At 60.5% G+C, this 24,047-nt stretch overlaps 1 protein-coding gene across 5 annotated transcripts; it reads left to right on the top strand.

The window, feature by feature from the left end:
- Window positions 1-520: 520 nt before the first annotated feature.
- On the top strand, window positions 521-22,242 carry NPDC1 (neural proliferation, differentiation and control 1). Of its 5 annotated transcripts, XM_039561808.1 has the most exons (9): window positions 523-678; window positions 13,290-13,433; window positions 17,741-17,848; window positions 17,967-18,140; window positions 18,257-18,323; window positions 19,250-19,334; window positions 19,485-19,564; window positions 19,665-19,761; window positions 20,649-22,242. In XM_039561808.1, exons 1-9 carry the CDS (start codon window positions 585-587, stop codon window positions 20,724-20,726), a joined length of 927 nt encoding a protein of 308 aa, XP_039417742.1. In that variant the 5' UTR covers window positions 523-584; the 3' UTR covers window positions 20,727-22,242. The 5 variants fall into 5 exon arrangements, with proteins under 5 accessions (XP_039417739.1, XP_039417740.1, XP_039417742.1 ...); XM_039561805.1 differs by having other exon boundaries at window positions 521-678; window positions 19,250-19,564; XM_039561806.1 differs by having other exon boundaries at window positions 521-678; window positions 13,293-13,433; window positions 19,250-19,564.
- The last annotated feature ends 1,805 nt before the right edge of the window (window positions 22,243-24,047 follow it).

Here is a 24,047-nt window from a genome sequence, read left to right on the forward strand (position 1 = left end):
GATCCCAGTATAGCGTTACAGACTGAACTGGGTTGGAAGGGACCTTTCAAGGTCATACAGTCCAACCCTGCTGCCATGGGCAGAGACACCCGCCACTAGACCAGGGTGCTCAGAGCACTGTCCAGCCTGGCTTTGAATGTTTCCAGGGATGGGGCAGCCACAGCTTCTCTGGGGAACCTGTGCCAGGGCCTCCCCACTCTCACAGGGAACAATTCCTTCCCAATATCCCATCCATCCCTGCCCTCTGGCAGTGGGAAGCCATTCCCTGTGTCCTGTCCCTCCAGCCCTAGTCCCCAGTCCCTCTCCAGCTCTCTGCAGCCCCCTTAGGCCCTGCAAGGGGCTCTGAGGTGTCCCCGGCCGCCGCAGCGCTCGGAGCACCCCCGGGCCGGTGCCGCCGGAGCGGTGCGAACGCGGGGCGGGGCCTGGCGGTGGGGGCGGGGCCGAACGGCACCGAGCCCCGCCCCGTTTGGCCCCGCCCTCCCGTTCGGCCCCGCCCCTCGGTCCCGCCCCGCCGCTCCCGCCGCCCGCAGCCGCCGCGGCCCCGCGCCCGCCCGTGTCCGTGTCCGTGTCCGCGGCCGTGGACGATGGTGGCGGCCCGGGGCGCTGCCGCCCGCCGCGGAGCGCTGCTGCTGCTGCTCGCCGCCCTCGGATCCTTCCGTCTGCGCCTCGCCCGTGCTGGTGAGTATCTCTTCGTTCCCCCCCCACTCCCGTGTCCGTGTCCTCTCCCTTCCCCCGCGGATGCTCGTGTCCCCTCCCACCACGAACCCTGGTGCGGTTGCCCCACTCTTCTCCCCCAGTATCCCCCTCCCCACGAGGGATCAGCACCCGTGGGTGTTCGTGTTCTTGGGTGGAAGCAAGGTAGGAGGTGCCCCTGCCACGAAGCCCCACGGGGGTTTCTCGCACCCAGCAGCGCTCCCCGGGGACGGGCAGCGCCGCCCCGTCGCTCTCCTGCCCGCTGCTGCAGGCAGGGGCCTAGCAGCGGGTGGCAGCGCCGCAGGGCTGGTCCCCAGCAGCTGTTTGGGGCGGCTGGAGGGACCCACAGATGTGGATCCTGGAGTGGGGAGGGAGCACACAGTCATGGGAGCGGCCCTCATGAAGCACCTTTATTGGTAGGGGAAAAATTAAAACAACATCAAAAAACACCGAAACAAAGAAAAAAATAAAGGTGCTGCAGTGACCGAGCCATCCTGGGGAGCCGCCGGGGGCTGCGCTGGAGGGAGCCCTGTTTGCTCACCTGCCTCATTGCCCCGGGAGCGGCCGCAGCATCGCCCCGCGGGGCTGCACCAGTGACGGTGACATTTCTGCTCTCCGCCGGGGCAGAAGGAATGGGTGGCCTTCGCACCCTCCCGCGCAGCACCGCCCTAAGCTGCCCTGCTGTCTGCTGAAGGGTTGTTTCGGGGCGTTCAGGTTTGATTTGTTTGAGTTTTGGGCTCTGGGTTAGGGCATTTCCTCTCCTGGGGGGTCCGGCATTGGACATGCTCCATGTCCCCTTGCGCTGTGCCCACTGCTGGGGTGCGCAGGGCTGTGATGGGCACAAACAACGGCCCCAAAACCCCAGCCAGCTCCGAGCGCGGTTGCTGCCTGCAGGGAAGGCTGTGGCTGCCCACGGCCGCCCGCCCCGGGGAGGTGCCGTGTCCCTGCCTAGGTACGGCCTGTCTCGGGCAGGTGCTTTCCGCCTCGCTGGCGCAGGAGCCGGGAAGGGCCTCCTGGCTCCCAGCATTGTTTGCGGATCCGATATTGTTTCGCTGCTCTGGCTCCCGGCAGGGCAGACGCCGGGCAGGCGGACGCCGGGCAAGCAGCCTGCTGTCAGCCGGGCCCGGGTGGCCACGCCGTGCTCCCGCCTGCTCTGAGGGACGGCGGGAAGGTGCAATAATTTTTAAATCTCCCAGTGGATCAAAACGTGTGTGTGTTTCCATGTCGGCGGGTTGGAGGCGGAGGTGAGGATGCTCCTGCACTCCCCCTCCTCCCACGAGCCAAGGCTTGGGTGGCCCAGCCAGAGGTGCTCAAATGAGCCACCAGTGATCCAGCATAATCTCCTCTGCTCCTGAATTTAAGGGGTTGGTGTGGGATCATCTGGCCTGGCAATGCTGGTGGGGTAGGGTCCTTTGAGGGGCTGCTGGGTGCAGCCTGAGGCTGTGCCTGGGTGCTGTCAGGAGGATGGTGACAGTTTCCCCTTCCCTTCCCCTCCCTTCCCAGCCCTAGGAGGATGCTGGAGGTGAGGTGAGTGTGAGGGGCCTGGCACCACATCAGCAGCCTGTTCCAGTGCTGGGATATTGCATGCTCTTGGCACACACGGAGTTGGATTTTCTACTGAACCTCTTTCCCTCGAGAGTAGCTGGGGATGGTGTCTTTGCGCTGTTCATAACAGCAGCATCCCATTGTCAGGAGGTCGAGGTTGTGTGGCATGTGGCAGTGGGGAGCTCCAGGTAGGTTTCTCCTGGGGATGGCTGAAGAAATATCCTGGGATACTGGGCAGGGAAAGGAATCGCTGAACCAACCCCACCACCTTCCTTTCTGAGTGCAGTGGGGCACAGGAAGCATTGCCTGTTTCTTCTCACTTTATAATTGCCTTTCCTGGGCAGATGGGGCCAAGCTTGGCTTTCTCTGGGGATGGCTGGGAGGTGGATGTGGCAGGCCCAGGAGCAGCTCCTGCTCTGTGGCATGCTGCTGAAGCTGGCTTAGAGAGCCAGGGAGAAGGTCCTACACCACCATACCCATGTCCTTCTGCCTCTGCGGCTTCATCAAAGCTTCTTCAGATGGGGATTGGCATCTCCTTCTCCTCCTCCTCACTTTCCTTGGCTGGCGGTGCGACCCAGAGTCCCTGCAGCAGATGCCATCTCCTGGGATGCAACTGCACGTGGCACAGTAACATCCTCGTCTTGCTGTGAACCTGCTCCGAGCTGGAGGAAGGACAGCAGTGCTTTGGAGGTGCTGCAGGGTGGTTTAGGTTTGCTTGCTGCTCCTCAGCTGGGCTTTGTTCTCCCACGTGTCTCTATCTATCACACCAGGCTTTGGGCAGAGCCCCTGCCTTGCCTTGTTTTTTGGCTTCATTTCCTGGAACATGAGTGAGAGCTGTATTTCTCACCCCTTCCTGAGTAACTAGGTTGCCAAATTTAATCTATTATTATCATTCTTACTATTGTAAACAAAAAAAAAAAAAGTTTTCCAAATGGGGTGACAGGCTAGAACCCTATTTTTTAATGATCCTGAATCCCCCAGCCCCGCTGCCACGCCATCACTTCGCATCCCAAACATCTGGAGAAGATGCTCAGCAAAACCTGAGTTGTTCTTTGCGGTCCAAGCGACCCATTTGGCCACGTTTGACCTGCCAGCTCTGCGCTGCTGCTCCTCCTCGTGCCGCTCCACAGGGACGTGGGTGAGAGCACAGATGCTGGTGTTCATACTGGCTGCCCCTGCTCTGCAGTGGTGCAGGGACTGCTCAAAGCTCCCAGCTGGGCACAGCTAGGCAGGAGCCATCCCCTGGGAAGCCTGTTGTGGGACTGTCCATCTCTTGGCTTTTCCTCCTTGCCTGCTCATCCATTGCTGCACTGGGGAGGGGGTTGGGACGCGGTGGGCGCAGTGGCCCCAGGGACCCCCATGCTGACCCCTGAAGCTGCAGCAGCTCCAAGCTCCAAGCCCCTCTTGGGAGCAAGACAGCAGGGCTGGCACTACACCCGTGGTGCTTGCAAGGGCCTGGCTGCCCTGCTGAGCTGCCCGGGGCTCTGCCCGGTGGGTAAGCAGGGAGTGGTCTCTCAGCCCTGCAACATCCTGAGAGTCGGGCTGCAGGAAGCAGCCCCAGGCTTTCCTTGGGGCACAGGAAAGGTTGTCTGGGTCCCCCTGGGAGTGGTGGTGTGGTGGGCAGTGGTCCCACTCAGCCACCCTGTCCCTTCAAGCCCCCATGGCTGCATGGCGGGGTGTCCTCTGCCACACTGGTGCAGACTTCTCCACACAGCGGCTGGGGTGCTGCTCCCGAGTTTAATTTTCCATGTGGTTTTATTCTTGGAGATAACATCCCCACCCTGTTATCTGGGGTTACATGCACTCAGCTGGTTCCCACTGTGGGAAAGGAGCTCTTGTGGGGGTGAGGTGTGGAGGAGCTGGGATGTGGGGCACAAGGGTCCCACGGAGCTCCAAGGAGCCGGTACCCATGCCAGGGACATGGGCAGGGCTCTGTCTGCAGGCCTGAGGAGGGGGAATTAGTGGAAAGATGTCTGATAATTCCAAGTGCAGAATCAACATCAAAGAAGAGTTTATGGAAGAGATGGGGTGAAAGTCCCTCATCCCTTTTGCTGTAGCTGTCTGGAGATTTGTAAGTCCATGTGCACCCCAGCAATACCCACGAGGTGCCGGTGCAGGGAGAGCTGGAGCTCAGGGTGGGGAGACTGTGGTTGCAGAGCCAGGGGCATACTGCTTGCACTGTGCAGGGTCAGGTCCTTTGGATCTGTGATTTCCTGGCAGCTCTGGAGGCCAGTCCCCCACCCCAGGGACCTCTCAGTCCCCAGGGTGCCCGGGTCTTTCTGCAGCGCAGGGGAAGGCACACTGATGTTTGCCTGAAATGCCTCTTCTGGGCCATGGCAGTATTAAGGGAGGTAATCGGCTTAGCTCTGCTGGGCACTTCTGGGGGGGCACAGCGTCAGTATGGTCAGGGCACTGGGGACAGGATGCTGGAGACTAGAGGGGTGATGGGGAGTAACAGGGGTGACAGTGTGGCAGGGGCAGGGGGAACAGAAGGGGTCACAGGATGGTCAGTGTGCTGGGGACAGGAGAGATGTGGCGATGCTGGGGACAGGAGGGGTGATAGCACAGTGGGGACTCTGGGAATGAGAAAGTTAATGGGGGCTGTTGGGGACAAGAGCGTCGATGTGGTGAGGGGGATGTTGCGGACAGGATGGGTGGTTTGGTGCCCAGGGACAAGAGGGGCGATGGGATGGCCTCTCCCCAGGTGCAAGGTGCTGGGTCCCTGGTCACAGGGTACAGGAGCTGCCATCAGTCCCATCCCTGCATTAAACCCATAGGGTCTGGTCCCTGAGGTGCGTAGTGGCTCCCCTGGGCTGGCTGCCCCCAAAACCCACTGCCGGCGCTGAGGTATCTCCCTGCTGTGCCTGGGCATAACCCAGTGCCGCTGCCGCTCCAAATGGCAGCTGCAGGCCTGTAATTAGCCACTTCATCAGCTAACGAGAATTGCAACGGGAAGAAGCTGGCCATTAAGTGCCTGGAGTGAGCTTTGAATTGGAGGAAGGAAACGCAGCCGGAGCAGGTCGTGGTCCTTGCCTTATCCCATCCTGGAGCACTGCAGGCTGCAGCTGCCTGTGTTAACCCATGCACACCATGGCACATGCTGGGGCACGGATGGACGATGGCAAAGCCTATGAGGGGTATTTGCTGTTTGAGTGGGAACTCATTGCTCCAGGTGGGTGACATGAGAGGTGGCGTGTCAGCTGAGTGCTGGCAGGGACCCTGACTCATCGTGATACAGGGGTTCCCTGGGCTCCTGGCCCCTGTTCCGTTCCTACAGAAAGGAGACTCTGGTGGAGGCAGGAGGTGTGGCAGTCTCCAGTGCACCCGGAGCACCCATGGCTGCTGCTCGGGCCAGGCTGGGGGTGAGCAGGGGACTGCTCCTGGGGAGCTCGCAGCTCTCTTGTGGGCGAGGAGCTGCTCTGCCTCAGGGACTTCATCATCTTGCACCTTCAGAGAGAGAGAGAGGGCCCTACATCGGGAGAGAGGGCGGCCCGGTGAGCTGCTATAATATGACCCATTCTGCAGCCATCATTCCTGGCTTCCTGCCTAGGAAGGAGAGGGTTTCCCTGTGCTGGCTCTTCCTGTGCAGCATATACCCCAAAATCTCTGGGTCCAGCTCTTTTGGCACCATCTGCAGCCCTTTTTCAAGAGCCCTGGGATGCTGCATGCACCAGCACCCCTGGGACGCAGCTGTGCATCCCATGGACCCCTGGTTTCTGTGTTGATGGGGCCTCTCAGTTCCTGGGCCCTGCCCCACGGGACACGATGGCCCTGCAGGTCTTTATCGCTGGTGCTGGCTGAGTCAGCGCGGGCGTAGCCGTGGATGCAGCCCCAGCAGGGTGGATACTGCAGCCCCGGTGTTTCTGCCTGCCTCTGCTCTTGCATGTCCGCAGGCACGGGGGACGCCCACCCAGAGTCCTCTTGCCAGCCCCTGTTCCAAAGGCTGTTGCTCCAATGGCTGTTTTTCTAATGGCTGTTCCAACAGCCATAAAGGTTGGCCCCTGTCACTCCAGCACCCGTGGGTGAGGAGCTACGTCCCCAGGCACCTGTTTCAGGGTGATGGGCTGGTGGAAGCACCAGGGCTGATGCCAGGCAATGATTGGACAAAGGGAGCTGGACAGACAGACAGACTCCCCACCTTGAACAATGCCACCTCTGAGCTGCCCGAGGCTTTCATCAGCAAATTCGTGCTGGTGCCTCTTTCCCAAAGGCTGCAAGATGTCTCTGGTGGTAGTGTGGGCCACAGTGGAGGGTGGGATGACTTTGGCTTTGCTAAAGAGCATCTTGGCCCTGGTGGGCACAGTGGTGCTGCTGCTCCAGGTGGGTATTTCCAGCCCAGTAGTGGGAGTGCGTGGGAGCCTGTGGCTGCTTTCAGATGACTGAGCTGTGGTGGCTTCTGGCCTGGCAGCTCCTTGGGTGCTGAGCTGTGGGGTGGGTTGCCCTCTCCTACCTCTCTGCCATCCGCAGTGGCTCCACAGGGAGAGCTCACCCAGGGCTGTGGCTCTGCTGCAGCCCACTGGGCAGGTGTGTACCCATGGGGTACTCTCCTGCTGATGGGCCAGTGCCCAGGAATGCCTGGAGGAGAGAGCTGGACCCCATCCCTTCCTTCCAGACTGCTCAGCGCTTCAGGTGGGTCTGTGGTGCTGGGGCTCCCCATCCCCTGTGATGCCAGCACAGCAAGGGTCCAGCACAGTGCTCTGCTGCTCATTGGGGTGTTCCAGAGCAGCCCAGGGGTGCAAGGAGGGGCCCCTCACTGGTGCTTGCTCTGCACCGTGGCCCTGCCCACCAGCTGCTTCACTTGTGACACGGTGCAAAACCTGCCCAATAAAAAGGGAATTAAAGAACCCAACCCTGGCCCCAGCAGGCTCAGGGCATGTACAAAGCTCATTGGTATTTACTTGAGCAAAACCTGATAAACAAGACCTAAAGTGGGTGGTTCAGGCTGCAAAGAGCAGCCAGATGCGTTGGGATGAGGTGGCATCGGTGGCAGCCTGGGGTCCCGGGTACGGGTGGGTGTGCGTGCAGCGAAGCGAAGCCAGCGGCAGGTTTGGGCGGGCAGGCCTGGGGAAATGGCATGTGGCACCTGGTTTGCCTTTTGCTTTTTTTTATTCTTTCTTCTCTTTCTGAATATCTGAAGCCACTTGTGGCTGGAGACCCCCTGGCACAGCGGGGGCACAGGGAGGATGCAGTGGTGCACATCCTGCATGTGGCAGCCTCTGCAGGGCTGGAGCTGGGGCTGTCAGCATCCAGGGTTGTTGAGGCTGGGGTACCAGGGGTGTCTCGCTTGGCTTGATGCCCTCCTCACCAGCCAGAGGCTAGGAGCTGCTCAGTCTCTGCTGGGATCTGGATCTGTGGTTTGCTGTGGATAGCACCATCCTGGTGCTATCTCCTGCTCCCACAGCCCTGCCAATCCAGCTCTTTCGTTTGCACAGCAAGCAGGCTGCCAGGACAAGGAACAGGGATTTTTCTGGCCCAGTTAAGGGGTTTGAGCAGTGATGACACAAAATTCCACTCCCTCAGCCTGGTGGAGATTGCCTGGTTCTGCCCCAGCCTGGGATCACAGGAGCAACTTGGGGTTTTGGGATGCTTGTAGATGGGGTCTCCTCTAGAACAGGGACAGGCTTTGGGGGAACACTGGTGGTTAGGAGGTGACGAGTTTGGGGATGCCGAGGGCTTGGCGTCTCTACCTCTGCGGGAGCCTGGCTCGGCTCCTCCCGGCTCTCCCTTCCCCCTTGGCACTGAACCTGGAGCAGGACAAGGCTCCGGAAGCCCATCCTGATGGCCTCAGGGCTGCAGCATGGGTGCCTGCACTGCCTGTAGCCCAAGGCTCTGGGCTGGTGGCCCCGAAGCAGCAGCAGCAGGGTGAGGGTGGGGGTGGGAGGTGGAGTGGGGGGAGTGCTGATGAGGCCTTTTTCCATCATTTCTGGGTGGAGCCGTGTCTGGTGGGGCTGTGTGGTCGATGGAAGCAGGGTGCAGTGAGGTGTTTGCTGTGCAGGCTCCCAGGGCTTCCCCGTGGGTGTTCCCTGTCTCCAGCCTGTGGCGCAAGGCTGTTGGCACTGGTTCTTGGCTGTGACAGAAACTGTGCCGGAGATCATCTCTGCCGGCTGGGCCGCACCTCAGCACCCACCAGCTGAAGCTGGGAGCCAGGACACAAGCCCTGGTACCCTCAGGAATGGGAGCTGGTGCCATGTGGCATCTGCCAGACCAAATCTGCTGAAGCACAAAGAAACACTTGCAGCTGCTCCCTCGCTGGTGGACTACCATGCACCAGCGCTGCTGCAGGACATGGGGCCAGACTGGTGGCCATGGCTGTGCCACGTGCTCTGTCCCCAGCAGTGATGTGATGTGACCAGCGTCCCCCCACTCCTGGCTTGTGGGGTCAGCGTTGCAGAGAGCCCTGCTCCGCTGTCTCTGCGTGGGAGGGGGCTTGGCTGCTGCATTTTCAGGGGCAGGAGCACAGCGGTGACGTGAGCAGCTGCTGGCAGTGGCAGGGTTTGCACGGGGACTGCCCGAGCAGTGGTGCCAGCTGTGTTCAGGAGTGGGCACTGCTCCGGAGGTGCAGCCCAGTCCCCTCCACCTGTTTCCTAGTGCAAGGGACAGTAGGGCAGGGGGATGCAGCTGGGTCAGGAAGCCCACGAGGTCTCAGCCAGCAGCGGGGTGTCCATCCTGCAGTCACTCCATGTGTCACTCGTGGCTGGTGTGTACAGCATCCAGCCTGGCATTGCTACTGCAGCTGCTTGCAGTCATGCCATGACTGCCCTGTCACACCTCGGCATATCCCTGGGCTTGGGGCAGTGGACGTGAGGTGCTGGGGTGCCTCAGCAAGGCCTGTTCCTGCCCGCTGCTGGGCAGCAGCACTGCCCCTACCCAGGGAGGCTGTGGCCAGGGGGAAGCGAGACCTCGGGGGCTGGGGTCTGGTGGGGGCATCATGCTGGCGTGCCTGCCTGGTGCCTGCCCATCAGCCTGCCCAGGGCCTGCTCCAGAGCGCTCCTTCAGAGCCAGGAGCAATTTGCAGAGCTGGGAGGGAGCCACGGCCAGTGCCAGCTGGCAGAGGAAGTACTGGGAGGGCAGGCAGGCTGCAGGCAGGCCCCACAGCAGTTCCCACATTACCTGGCTGGAGGAGGACGAGGAAGAGGAGAAGGAGTGACCTTGGAGTGGAGCTGGCAGAGACCACAGCACTGCAGGCCCTGCGGGGGCTGCCGCCACTGCTGGAGCTCCGCCATGCCCTTGCTGTGGTCTTCCCTCAGCCTCAGCCAGCATGCAGGGCCCAACGTGGGAGTGAGACCTGCATCCCCGTTCCCCAAACACCCCAATATCCCCCCACTCTCAGTGCCCATGTCCCAGTAGGTGCTGTGTCCTGCTGCCAGAGAGGGGCCAGACCCGGTGGTCCTGGGCAGGCTGCTCTGTGCCCACCCGGCTGCGCAGCCTGTCCCCAGTGAGCTCTGCCAGCTCACACTGTTGGCACTGGGGCTGGCAGCTGAGAGGGACACTGGGTGTTGGTGTTGCTGGGACCTTAAACACTCGAACCAGTGCTCAGCGCTAATTAATTATCCTCTTACGTTCACTTTTATCTCTCTATCTGCAGCAGTGACGCAGCAGGGGCAGTCCCTGCCTCCCCAGCCTCACAGATGTCCTCCTCGGGTTTATTTTTGTTTCTTTTTCACCTGTATGTTTTGGCATGGGTGTGGAAGAGCTGCTCCACCCAGTCTGTGACTGCCAGTGCTCTGTGCCCTGCCTGGGTACCCCCTGTCACAAGCACTCTGCTGGCCCTGAGTACCACCCTGGGCACCCGGCACAGCTCTCCCCAGGGTGAGTCCTGGGGCATAGAGCTTTGTGCTCAGCTTTCCCCTATGGATAACACATCCAGAGGCCTTGCAGCTGACATGCCCGTTTCTTCCTGGGCATGGGTCTGTTCCTGCTTACACGTGTCCCCAGCTCATGCCCACCTGCTGTCTGTGCCAGCTGCTGAGTGTCCCATGCACTCGCTGGCCTTGGGCTCGGCTCCTGTCTGGGTTCCTGCCTGCAGGGAGCCACTTGGCTCCTCCAGCTCGGTTTAAGGGGTTCCCCCAGTTGTGCTGTTCCGGGCTCCCTGCCCACCTGCACAGGAGTTGAGCACCATGGCAGGGCAGTGACAGCAGCTGGAGCATCCCCCTCCTCTGAGCACCCCTGGCACATCTGGATGGCAGCATCGTGGCTGTGCCGTGTCTGGCACTGGGCGCACATTCCGTATCATTCATTGCTCTCTCCTCTGGTCTGCACTGCCCTGCTGGCGGGGCCATGCAGGGTTAGGGTCCCCACAGGACTCCAGCTGGACCCCAGCTTGGGTCCCTCTGCCCATCCCACTTGTGGCCAGGCCATGCTGGGCTGCACTGGTGTCAAGCAGGGGGCATGGTTGGGGTGGGGGGATCCCAAACTCCCCCAGATTCAACAGCTGCCCTGCAGGTGCAGAGGCAAGACTGGGAGGAGCTGCAGCAGGCATGCTGGTACTGGTAACAGGTGGATGGCATAGTGGTGACATGGCCACAGCTGGGTGGAATAGGGACCCACAGGCTTTGAGGTAGGCTCAGAGAGTGGCAAAGCCGCTGTGGGCTCCCCTCAGCCCACAGGGTGCCCACGCAGCAATGCCAGCTCACCGGTCACTGCCTGGTGACACACGGGGAGCTCTGAATTGCAGCCAGTGACAGCTGGGCAAGCACAGCTCATTCCTCAAACAGAGATAACAGCCTTTGCTGGGATCCAGCCTGTGCTTTATTTACCCAGTTGCTGGACTCTGGCTCAGAGCTCTGCCCCCATCACTCCTCACAAGGTGGCTCTGAGGGTCTTGTCGATGTCTGGTGCTGTGGGGTGACCCACACTGGGGTGGCTTCCTCCACCTGTGATCAGCTTTTGGCAGCACCTGTTTTGGGGGGAAGTGTTTCCCTGAGCCTGTGGCACAGACAGGGACCCCTACAGATGTGTCCCCCAGTGCCCCACGGGGCTGTGACATGTCCCCAGCCTGAGGCTGCATGGTGCCACAACATCTTCCTGCCCCGATTTTTAAACAGAGTGGCCTTGAGAGTAACCCTGGGGAGGTGAAGCCAGGGGCCAAGTACAATTTCTGTGCTTAAACATCTGATTATTTGCCCATTAAGCACTAATTGCCCCCCAGCCACGTGGCCGAGCCCCACACGATCCCCGAGGAGCAAATGGTCAGCGAAAAACTCAGCTCCCATGGGCACGGTGGGCTCTTCCTCCCACCCCGAGCTCACCCCATCCAGGCTGCTGTGCCTGGTGGCCTGGGGGTGAGCCAACATTAAAATTGCAGTTGCTGCACCCCTGCCAGTCCCAGCTGAAGTGGGGAAGGTGATAAGTTCCTCATGGGGTGCAGTGGGGAGTTGCCTGGGCTGCACCCTCCAGGGAGCAGGTCGGCAGTGAAACATGGCCATGCAAAGGCAGGGGGTTGCATGTCCTGCTTTGAGGTGACATCTTTCCTGCACCCTTGCTGGGGGAGCAGAACTGTCACGATTCGTGTCCTGGCGGTTCCATCTTGTCTCGGGCCTTCCACTGCGCACAGGGTGCTGCCCGCCTCGCCCCCGGTGTGCTGCGGGGCTGGGGATGCTCAGGACAGCTCCCACAGCTCTGGTGCCCCTCACCGTGGGGTGCCCGGTGCCGGGGCTCTCCCCGGTGTTGCGGTCCCCAGGCACAGGCACAGATGGCCGGTGCGCTGCCAGTGCCAGTGTGGGCGGCGAGGGCTGGCAGGGGCTGCTCGGGGGCTGGGAGCCGGCTCCAGCCGTGACTCATTGCCGGGCTGGGGGCGGCCAGCCTGTCCCTGCTCCCAGCGGAGCCCCACAGTCCTGCTCCCTGCCTGCTGCTGCCTGCGGGAACGCTGCGGGAACGCTGCGGGCATGGCCGTGCACAGCCAGGTGAGGGGGCAGAGTAGGGCAGCTGTGTGCCACAGCCCCATCCAGCTGTGCAGCCCCATCCAGCTGTTCCTCCCGCGCAGTTGTGCCCAGCCTGAGCGCTGGGTGCACTGAGGGGCACCTGTTTCCACGCTGCCACCAGCTTCTGAGGGAGAGACTCTCGTGCTGCAGCAGGACCAGCAGTGTCGCCATCAAAGCCAGGACCCCAGCGTGTCCCCACAGCCCCCCGCCGCAGGTGGCACCTGAGTGCTGCCCCTTCATGTCACAGCTCCTCTCTCCAGCTCTGCACATGGTTAGCCACCATCACCTGGTCCCGGACTCAGCTTTGTGTAGGACATGGGGACCTTGTGTCCCCCAGGGAGGTCCTGCTGGCCTGAGACCACCTGGGGGGAAGACCCAGCTATGATGGCACTGCCATGGCATAATGGGTTGGTGAGGCTGGAGCATGAGGGACTCATGCCTGTACCCAGGGAGTGGAGACTCTCTGGGGCTGATGTGGGCCTGAGATGCCCTATGAAACTGTGAGTGAGGTTTGGGGTGCGGTGCAGTGCCAGGGAGGGCTGGCTCCCACTGCTTCCTGCAGGGAATGCCAAAGGGATGGGAGCCTAAGTGCTGGTGCCATTACTGCCACACTCTGCTGAGGCTTTGGGGCAGTTGGTTTCGGACTTTTGGTTTGACAGTCACCACACAAGCATCGGTCTGTGCTGGTTGGATTTCAGTTCCCCATGCAGGGCAGGCAGGGGCAGGAGATCCTGGTCACTGCCAGCTCTGCAGGGCTCAGAGCACTCCCATGGGGTGTCCCACGGGATGGTGGCACCCTGGGGCTGGGGACCCTTGGGGAGGGATGGGCACTGCAGGCCTTGTGCAGGTTATGAAGTCACAGACTGTCTTGAGTTGGAAGGGACCCATGAAGGTCATCGAATCCAGCTCCTTGGTCATTAAGCTCGTGGTTAATTGCAGCCGGTAATGGCTTTGTGGCGGCAAAGCGGGGCCGAGGGGCGGCTGTGGTGAAGCCCATCAATAGCTGGGAGCTGCAGCAGGAGCAGCCATGGACAGCCGGGGCAGCTGGGTCCCACTCCAAGAGGCCCTGAGCAGACCTGGGGGCATTTGACCCCTCTCCTCCTCCTGAGCTGTTTTCTCCTGTCCCCACAGCAGCGTCGTGTCCCCGGAGCCTGGACTGTGCCCTGCAGCGCCGAGAGTTCTGCCCGCCGGGGTCAGGTGCCTGCGGGCCCTGCCTGCCCCCCTTCCAGGAGGACGCCCGCGGGCGCTGTGTCCAGAAGCAGCTCTCACCCAGTGGTAGGTGCACCCACCGCCCACCTCTCTGCCTGCACACCTCCCTGCGCACCCACCCTGCACCTCTGGGAGGTTCTGTGCCTCAGGGCAGCCCCCCACCCCAGCAGTACCCCCCCATCCTTTTCCTTCTCTCAATGGCAGCTGTATCTCTGTGGGGGTGGCTGCTCTTCTCCCTCTCACCCCACTCGCCTCAGCTGTGGGGGTGGTTTCAGGCTGGCAACCCCATCCTGCTCTACCTGCATCCTCTTCTGGTGACTGGGTGTGGCCCTGTCAGCACTGTGGGGAGCCCAGGACCTCCAAGGACAGGAGTTGGACAGGCAGCTCCCCCTGCATCTGAACTCCATGCTGACATGGAGGGGTCCTCTGGGTTTTGGGGGATAGCTTTGTGTTGTTGAGCATGTTCAGGGTCCTGTCAGGGTGCAGTTGGAATTGTCCTTCTCCCATGGCTCTGCCCAGGTGGGCACATGGAGGATGTCAGAACCCAGCATGCCTTCAGTGCCATTCCTCCTGGCTAGAGAATTACCCTGTAAATCAGAGGGGAGACCCTCAAAGCAAGGCCCTTTGGCTGAAATGGGAGGGATAGCTGGGGGGGATGAGAGGGGATGGCACAGGGATGGGGTCTAGACTTGGCATTTGACAGCAGTCAGCGCCCCTGTGACAGGCTCTTCATCCACTGGCACTGAATGGCTTTAGCAGTTGCTTGTAGTTTATTTTTTAATGTGAAGTCTTGAGAGCAAATTCCCCTCTTGGAAAGGCTGCACATGCGCTGGCGTCTCCATAGCAACCCAGCTCCTTTTTGAAGGATGTGGCCACAGTTGCATCCTCACCCAGAGAGATGCAGGACCACAGTACCATCCTCTAAGGACCCACCATGAGAGGATGGTGACACCAAGGTCTTTCCCAGTCCCATCCTGTTGTCCCAAGCAATGCCACTAGCTTGTGGCAGCAAAAGTGTGGGGACTGTGGTAAATAAAAAAGGGAGATCGCCTCACAAATCCTCTATTTTAGCATCCTGAGGATGCCCAGCTCCTCTTGGCAGGGAGGCACCATTTATTTTTCAATGGGGGCTTTCGCATCCTATCTGTACCTTCATCTAGTAGCAGCACCAGAGAAGGCTGTGAGGATGAGGAGGGGCTGTGATAGCTGCATTTAGGGGGGGATATGAGGCAAACAGGGGGTTGCTGCAGCCCAAGGATGCCTAAGCTTTTAAAGGGGATACCCATGCAGCCCTTCTGCTGCATGGACAGCTCCTTTAAAGGGTTATGCATCCTTGAGCCACTGGTGACTGCTGGTGACACTGATCCTGGGATCCTGCCTCTGTGCCATGCCCACAGTTCCTGGCAGGAGCATGGGCAGGAGCCAGGGATCCTCTCCCGAGAGCAGGTTTTTGGGGTGAAAAGCACCATTTGGAGTCTCAGGAGAGCGATGCATGTGAGTGGTGTGTTCCTGCCAGTGTGTGTAGGGGTCCTGGTGTACCCGGCACAGCATCAGCACAGAGGTGAGATGGGATGCAGGGAATCTCAATACAGAGCATCCCACAGCTGCTGCTGTCTTTCACAGGGCTCTGAGCCCCCCAAAATCCCCCCCACACCATGGTGCTGCATGTGTCTGTGCTGTGATGGGTTTGAGTGACGTGCTTTGAGATGGTGGATCTCATCCCTGCTCCTGCTTGACCAGCATGGAGCCCCGCTGGGCTGCAGGAAGCACTTTGGGAAAAGGGGGAAAAGGGGCCTCAGATCACAGACATGGGGGTTCCCCCTTCCCTGCTTGCTGTGCTGCCAGCACCAAGGAGGACATCAGCCATCCTGGAGCAGGACTATAGAAATTCGTGGACTTTTAGGAGTTTTGTGCCTTCCTGTGGACACTGTCAATCACGGGTTTCCTCAGCCCAGGGCAGAATCCACACGTCTCTCCTTGGTCCCTGTTTCCCCAAACTGTCAGGGTGGGTGTGTGTCCCAGGGTGGAGCCCTGAGGAGGTGGAAGCTCTGAGGAGAGGCTAGGCACGGAGCAGCCAAGGGGGCTGGGTGCCAGCCTGGCCATGCCATCCTGCTGCAGCAGCGGTGGCGACTGCCATGAGAGGGCACCCGCACCCTGCATGAGCCCTGCCTGCCCCCTGAGCGCCCTGTGCGTGTCCTCAGCGCCCTGTGTGTGCCCTGTCCCTGTCCCGACCCTGCCCTGCCTGCCTTCTGTGCCCTGCCTGGACCCTGCCTGGACCCTGTTCCTCCGCAGCATCTCTGCTCCTGCTCCTGGGGCAGTCAGGCAGGAACTGGGGCTCACCCCGGCCCCCTGTTCACTGGAGCAGCTCAGGGCCAGCATCTCACACACCCGCAGTGCCTGGCAGGACCCAGCCCTCGGTGCCCTCAAATGTGTGGTGGCAACTGTGGCATCACTGGGGGAGGTTTAGCTACACAGAATGGGAGGTGGGCAGCTTTTAGCCACTGGAAGAGAATGTGGGGATAAAGCTGGTTAGTGCAGGTAAGTGGCACAGCCCAGGTGCTACAGCAACACCGAGACCCCAAACTGCTGCCTCAGTTTCCCATGTGCCACTTCACACACTCCCACAGGGTGGGAGACTCAGAGGGACCTGGAAGCTGCTCTGGCTGCTTTTCCAACATTTTTTTTCCTTTTTCCAGCCACATCACATCCAACACCAGCACAGCCTGACAGTGGCACCCATGGGATGGACAGGATTGTCCCCTAGGTCCTATGGCAATGGGGACAGACCTTTCCCACAGTGCAGAGGGGAGCTAGAGCTAGAATATCCCCATCCCAGGCACTAGGATGTCCCCTGGCACAGGGCTGTCACACTTAGTCCCATGCCAACTCCCTTGCCCACTGGGAGAGCTTGGCCCTGTGCCAGCACCTTGGCACCATGGCACTCACCTGTTGGGCATGGCACTGGCACAATCCCAACCTGGCACCACTTGGCCATAGTGCTGCTTTGGGATGGAAATTACAGGGTGCAAAGAGCCAAGGAAACTCAGGGCTCCAGCCAAGAGTAGGAGGCTGGGGGCAGTTTGGGGACACAAGGGCATGGGGGATGTGGGGACTGTGATTCTTGGTGCTTTTGTTTAATGCAAGAGTGTCCCCCTTTTAAACTGTTTTTAGATTCATGTGGCTCTGAGTCATGGGGCAGCAGGGTGGCCTTTGTGCAGGGCTCCAGGGGAAATCAGGGTTTATTTCCAAACAGTGGAAGTGAGCACAGATTCCAGAGGAGACATAATTGTTATAACCTTGAATTATCAGGGAATCAAGCTGCCAGTACCACCTTGCCTTGTATGTCTGGATTTATCCCCCAGGGCTTCCCTCAGGGGACAGCCTGAATAGGGGCAAAGGAAGCAGGGATTGGATGGGGATTGAGATGGGGTCAGGGAAAGGGATGGGGATGTCTACTGCCTTTGAAGTTGAGTTTAATCCTGTTAAAAGCAGTGGGGAGTGTCAGAGCTGGACTCTGCTTGGTGAGCCTGAGAAGAGCAACTCCACTCCTGCTCCAGTGCTGTCACCTCCTGGGTGTGCACCCCCAGGCCAGAGTGGGAGTCCTGCCTGTGCCTGATGCTGCAGGAGCCCTCTGAGGGACGAATGTCGCTGGTGAGCACTGTGCCAGGACATGGGCTTGGACAGAGACCTGTGAGATGCTGCTGGGGCCAGCGCCTGGGGGTATATCCCTAGCTGCATGGGACAGCCCTGCCCCCTCCCCAAAGGAGCTGTTCCACCAGGCAGGAACCAACCCCTCTGCTGGAGCAAGGGCTCCCATGCTCTGCTGGACAGCCAAGCTGAGCCCTGCTCTGGGGTGGCTCCAGCCACCCTGGGCCATAAAGGACAGTTTGGGGTGAAAACCAGTGTTCAGGTGTTCCCTGACTGTAACTCACCGTGCTGAAGCTGCCCCTCACCCCTGGGGCAGCAGGGCAGTTGGGGAGTGTCTGTCCTGGTCCAGATCCCATCCCTCCTCACTCGGGGCTGCTGTGTGACCCCAGGGGCAGGGACACAGGGCAGGTCTGTACAGCAGGTGCTGGCACCCTGCCCTCTCTCACAGAGTCTGCAGGACCTGCTGCCTCTGGCACGAGGGCAGATGCTGTTGCTCCTGATCCTTCAGCATTTGTGGGGTGAAAATCCCACCGAAAGCAGCAAGGACACACAGGGGTCCCGGGGCCCAGCATTGGGAGAGCTGCATCTGAGGGGGCTCAGACTCACCACCACCTGTGTCTGCTGGAGCTGGGACAGGAGCCCCTTCTTGGGGGTACTGGTCTGGCCCAGGGGCCGGGCGCACGACTGCACCCCCCAGTGCCCCCCTCACACCTGTTCTCCCATAGGACGGACCTCTGTTCCCAGCCTGGAGGCAGAAATTGATTTTCTCGCGGATGTGCTGGCCAGGCAAGAGGCTCCTCGCCACCACCCCCTACAGGACGGCAGACCCAGGAGTAAGTGCTTGCTCCCTGCTCGCAGCAGTGCCAGGGGTCCCGTGGCGGCCAGACCCTGCACTCCAGGCTGGTTTGCCCTCTGCCTGGGCACCGCTCACTGTTCTCTCTCCTCCCGCAGCCACCCTGGTGCCCGATGGCAGCAGACAGCGCATGGCCAGCGGGCTGAGAGAGGGGCGTCTGCAGCAGGGTCCCGCCGGCACCATGGCAGCCACCACCCTCCCCACCACTGCCACGGTTCAGAAGTACCCGGTGGAGGCGTCTCCCATCCCTGCAAATGACAACATGGTGCTTGGTGAGACCCTGGAACTCAGGGGAAGAGGTTTCACACCCTCACCAGGGAAGCATGGGCTGGTGTCACCATGCCACCAGCTCACCTGCTGTCCCTTGGTGTCCCCTCCGCCTCTGCAGGGCTGATCGTGGTGTGCACAGTGGCCGGGATCTCAGCGCTGATCGTAGCGGCCGTCTGCTGGTGCAGGTGAGCTGGGGCTGCCAACAGTCCCCTGGCATCCCTGTGCCAGGGCAGTGTATTCCTGTGCTTCCCAGGCATGAGGGGTTGGAAGAGAGACAGTAGCTGACCTTGCCAGTCCCCCCGAGGCATGGCATCATCTGGCCAGGGCAGGAGGACAGTAGTGACACACCCGTGTGCCAGATGCAGGCTCCCGGGAACAGGTGGCACCTGGTGTGGGCATCACTGTGGCACTGGGTGCTGACACTGCCAGCACACTGGTGCCTTGTGCCCAGGCCCCTGGGATGGAGGTGGTCATGGTGCCATCCCAGGGAGCAGGGCTGACCTTCCAAGGGTCACAGGCTCCTGAAGGAGTTGTCTGCTCCTAGGGCGCCCCACATCCACTAGGATGGACTAGAGAAGTCATTGTACCCCACACTGGGCACTGGTGAGGCACCTCAGGTCCTGGGCTAAGTTTTGGGCCCCTCATGGCAATAAAGACATTGAGGGGCAGGAGCATGTCCAGAGAAGGGAATGGAGCTGGGAAAGGGTCTGGAGAACAAGTCTTAAAAGGAGCAGCTGAGTGAGCTGGGAAAGGGGCTCAGCCTGGAGAAAAGGAGGCTCAGGGGGGGCCTTCTTGGTCTCCACAACTCCCTGACAGGAGGGGGCAGCCGGGGGGGGCTCAGGCTCTGCTCCCAGGGAACAGGGACAGGATGAGAGGAGATGGCTTCAAATTGTCTCAAAGGAGATTTAGGTTGGATATTAGGGAAGATTCATGGAAAAGGTGGTCAAGCATTAGAAAGGGCTGCCCAGGGAGGTGATGGAGTCACCATCTCTGAAAGTGTTCAGAAAACATGTGGGTGTGGACTCTGGCAGTGCCAGGTTAATTGTTGGACTTGATCGCAGAGCTTTTTCAACCTTAGTGATTCCCTGATTCTGATTCCCCTCCCTGGCAGGCTGCAGAAGGAGGTCAGGCTGGCACAGAAAGCAGACTACTCAGCTCAGCGAGCTGCCAGCCCCCTGCCCTATGACAAGATCTCGGTAAGGCGCCCAGGTCCCTCCCTGTGGGGTGTTTGGCACTTGGGCCCCAGTACTCTGCTGGAGGGATTCCCATGTGCTGGAGGCCCCCCACCAGCCAGGCTGGGGCCCTCCAAAGCCCAGTCTCCACAGCTGTTCCTGCTCTCTCCACAGCCTGGGGACAAGACACTGGCTCAGAGTGCCCAAATGTACCACTACCAGCACCAAAAGCAGCAGATGCTCTCCCTGGAGAAGTAAGCAGCCTGGGAGCAGACAGCGTGTCCTGCCATTCACTGGGATGGCCCTAATAGTCCCAGTGGGCTTCACCCCCTCTCTACATCTTCTTCCCCCCAGGCATAAAGAGGAGCCCAAGCTGCCGGACTCGGCATCATCTGATGAGGAGAATGAGGATGGAGACTTCACCGTGTATGAGTGCCCTGGGCTGGCTCCGGTACGTGGGTGCAGGAGGGCCAGGGGTCCCTGTGCATGTGGGGGTGTCCAGCATGTGCCTGGGATGTGCAGTTCCTTGTGAGGAGCCTTTTCCACGTTCTTCATCAAACCTTGTGGTGGTCTGATCCCTCTGCTCCCCCCATGTCCCTGGCCAGCTGCCACTGAAGCTCTCCAGTGGGCAAGAGTGCCTGTCCTGGCACAAGGCTTTTCCCTGGGAGCAGAGAACTAGAGCGGGCCTTGGCACACCTGGCCCACCATCCCTGTGGTGACAGGGACATGGTCACCCCTCAGGGCACCAGGGCTGGGGGGGCTCGTCCTGGTGCCACTCCAACGCCTGGAGCGCAGACCTGTGACCCCTCACAGCCAGAGAGGATGTTCCTGGCTAGCAGGGGACCTCGGGGAAGGGCAGCTCTTAACAACCCTGGGTACAAAGAGCACAAAGGGACGAAGAGGAGCCTTTTACATGGTAATAGCTGTGGAGCCCGGCCATCAGGGCCCAGATCGAGGGTCATCATTGGGTCTTTACAGGCCCATTAAAGGGCACTTGATGGCAGGCAGGCAGTCTGAGCAAGGAACTCTGTTCCTGCCAGCCAGGCTGGGACTGCTGTCCTGGGGTCCCCAGCCCAGCTGTGGGGTCCCATTCCACCCGAGACCTTGGCTTTTACACATCACCCCACCCCATCCCCTCGTGCCAGGGAGGCAGTGCCTTTCCAGGGTGATGTGAGTCCCGGTGTTTGTCATCCATCGCAGCCCACTAGGTCGCCCTCCCCCCACTCCCTGCCGGGCTGGGATTCAGACCCAAACCCCTTGGGATGGGGCAGCTGGATCCCACCTGTTTTCTGACCTTCTGCCTTTTCCTTCCCCTATCCCTCTCCTTCGCCACGGCAGACCGGAGAAATGGAAGTGAGAAACCCGCTGTTTGACGACTCCTCCTTACACCCCTCCAACCCCAAGTCGCACCAGTAACTGCCCCATCTCCTGCGCCCAAGCTCGCTACGGACTGTGCCCACGGGCCGGGGGGCACCCACAGCTGGGCCGAGGGACGCTGACCCCGCGCTGCCAGACTGTTCGACGCCTGCCCAATAAACACCCACTAACAGCTATGGGGGGGGGATTGCCCCCGTTTCCAGCGTCCTTGTCCTCTTTGCTGCTGTGATCGCGTCCCTGCCTTGCCCTTTGCTCACTGCTCTCGCAGGCACAGGGAGGCGGCTGCTTTGGCACAGAAATTGGCGGGGGGGGGGGGACTGCGGCACTGTCCCTTTGTAGTTGGCTTTGAGGAGGGGGCTGCTGCCCTGGCTGCGGCTGGGCTGATGCGTAGCAGCTGGGAAGGGGCCAGAGACAGGGTCAGAAAGCAGGAGAGGGCCAGGCGGGCTGGGCATGCTCGTGCCCGGCATCAGGGCTGCCAGCCTGCCCAGAGCCCTTCTGCCAGGGATGGAGCCTTTCTCTGGAGCAGGTGGCATCACTAAGGGCTTCAGTACCCATTCTGCCCCCTCCACCCCACACTGGGCAGCTCCTGGCAGCAGGATAGTGCTCTGGGAGCCAGTGGCAGGAGCAGGAGCAGCTCGAACAGGCACTGGCATTGCTCCCAGGGATGTTCCTTCAGATGCTGCCCTGTGTTCTGACCCCTTTAGGGGTGCTGGGCTTCAGGGGCCCTGGGGCATGGACAGTCCCAGTGCCACTGTGGCCTGGGAGCCCACATTAGGCTGTGCTGGCAGAGGATGGGCTCTCTCTTACCACAGGCCTCAGTGGGGTAAAAGCTCCGAAGAAGGGTTCAAGGTTTTGTTTTTAAGCTTATGTGGCCGTGGGGGAGGAAGGAACAGGACTGGAGGGAGCCGGGTTGTAGAGGGGTAGCCGAGGCATGGGGGTTTACTGTGCTGCTTCAAACCCCATGGAGCCCATGCCCTGGCAGCATCCCTGTGGAGCCTGGCACTTTGTGCTCTCTGGGCATCCCTCTGTGGCAGGTGACAGTCTCCACTGCTCCATCCCAGGCACCTCTCAGGCCTCAGACACTCCCTGCACCACTCTGTTACCTGTGTCCAGCCTCACCAGCCTTCACCAACATGTTCTTGCTTGGAGCCCAGTGCTGCTCCTCAGTGCCTCCCGGGTGCATTGGCCGTGAACCCCTCCAGTGGAAGGCCCAGAACAGGGTTTGGGTTACTTTGCACAGGTGTGGCTTCATGTCCAGGTCCTGTTGTGGCCATAGGTGACCTGTTGCACTCACTGGAGCCATTGCACGCCCAGGCAGGCACGGGCAGGGCAGGCAGCAGTGGCAGGGATGTGCTGGTGAGTGGTGATGGCATGGGATCATCCCTGTCCCTGGCGGGGTGGCTGACAGAGGCCATCATGGCACAGATTCTGTCCCCGTGTCCTGCACTCCCCCTTCCCTGGGCTGCTGCCACTCTCCCCACACCTCTCGTCGTCGTTGTATGAATTGTAGTTCTTTTAAAAGGAGATTTTATTAAACGACCATGTTTGAGACCCATGCGAGTGTGTGGTGTGGGGCCCGCGGCTCGGGGGGCTCCTCTCAACAGCAGGGTGGGACAAGGGGGAAGGAAGAGAGGATGCTGTGGGTCCCCAAACCTTCCCTAGGGAACAGTGAGCAGCCATCCTGCTTCTGCAGCTGGAGAAGCATTCAAACCCTTCTCAAAGGTTTTCCCAGACACGGAAATAATTTTCTTGTTTCTCAGTATTTGCTAGGAGAGGTTTCTCCAGGAAAAGGTCGGGTGGGAGCCCCCGCACCCAGCCCTGCAGCACCCACCACCCCCCCTCCTCCGCCCCTCGCCCCCAGGGCCCTTCGCACCTCGGGGATGACAGATAAGGGCTATCGCGTCCCCGCATTGTGTGCAGCCCAGCTCCTTTGATCACGCCAGCCCCTCCATCAGGCTGATACCATCTCTCCTGGTTTCGGCAGCCGGAGGTGGGTGCTGACTCACCGCGAAAGCACCCACCCGGGATGCTTCTCTCATGGGGGTCTCCAGCTGCACCCCTGGGCGATGCACACCCCAAATAACCCCCAGGGCTCAGTCCTGGGGAAACCCAGCCTCGAACCTACTCCCCTCTGCCGAGGTCCCCAAATTTGCCCTTCCTTTCCTCCCACAACCCAGCAATCTCTCTTGGAGCACGTCCAGACATTTTGGGAAGCTCTAGCTTATAGTAAGACTTGACTGTTCTGCCTGGGAAGACCCTCTCGCTCTGGGCACAGTGGCCACAGGAGCCCTGTGTCCCCTGGGAATCCCTATCCCTACCACACACCAGGCATGGAAGAGTCGTTTGTCCAGGGACAGGGCACCTGTGCTGCAGACATACAAGGGCTTCAGCCCCCACCTCATTTCCCCCAGCTGTAACACAACAGGGTGGGCCCACTGGTTCAGGCACTGTGGTGGTGTGGGTGAGACCCACATTACAGCTCAGGGCCTTTGTAATGAGGGGACAGAACTGGACAAAACACCCTCTGTGATTTTCCCCAGGCCAGGTTTGGAAGCACGGGCTCCATCCTGTCCTCCTAGGCCAGCTGCAGCCCAGCAAGCTGTGCTGACAGGGAGCAGATCGGCATTCCTCCATGCATTGGGTTTCTGGAGCTGAACCCCCTGTCCAGCCCTCCTTAGATGGTCCTGGGGTGACCCCCTCACCATGGGACCCTGACCCACCACATGCAGGACTGCAGGCCCCCTTTGGTGGGCAGCTCAGGGGTATCCAGCACAGCCCCAATGGCTTTTCCATCACCTGCCGCAGAAAAGGGAGGCCTGACCATGAATAAAACATCATCTGTGCTCATCCACTCTCTTAAAATCTTGTCCCCAAGCACCAGTGCCACACCAGCACACTCAGCAAAGGGAGGATGAGCAGATGTACATCTCAGCCCTCCTCAGCCTGCTGCCATCTCAGCGAGCCAGAAAAGCAGATGCTTTTCTTTCTGCTCCCATTTTCTTAGCAGGCTCCCACCGATCCCTGGCTGCCTTACACGGAGCCTGGCCAAGCCTGGAACCCCAGCAGGTTCCAGATACGGGCTGATGGAAGGATGCATCCATCCATCTCCTCTGGAGCAGGCAGAAGAGACATGTGGTCACTGGTGCTCAAAGACCACAGTAACCTCACACAGCCCCCCCAAAATCACCCCATTGAAATGTATGGGGGGGCACACACCGAGAAACCCCACTGACTCCTTCCACATCCCCCAGCTAAAACCATCACCGCCACAATGGGCCCCGCGCCTACAAAGGGGCCGGTTCAAAGTCAACGTCTCCCTTCCCCTCCGTCTGTATATGAAAGGACCAGGAATGCGTTTGA

The sequence above is a fragment of the Corvus cornix genome, chromosome 17, assembly GCF_000738735.6.
Source record: "Corvus cornix cornix isolate S_Up_H32 chromosome 17, ASM73873v5, whole genome shotgun sequence".
NCBI lineage: Eukaryota > Metazoa > Chordata > Aves > Passeriformes > Corvidae > Corvus > Corvus cornix.

Bases quoted from the DNA above. Each gene is read 5' to 3' on its own strand.
- NPDC1 (XM_039561805.1), top strand. From the start codon at position 585: ATGGTGGCGGCCCGGGGCGCTGCCGCCCGCCGCGGAGCGCTGCTGCTG. The intron at 17,849-17,966 runs GTAAGTGCTTGC...CTCCTCCCGCAG, and splicing joins ACAGGACGGCAGACCCAGGA to CCACCCTGGTGCCCGATGGC. The intron at 19,762-20,648 runs GTACGTGGGTGC...TCGCCACGGCAG, and splicing joins AGTGCCCTGGGCTGGCTCCG to ACCGGAGAAATGGAAGTGAG.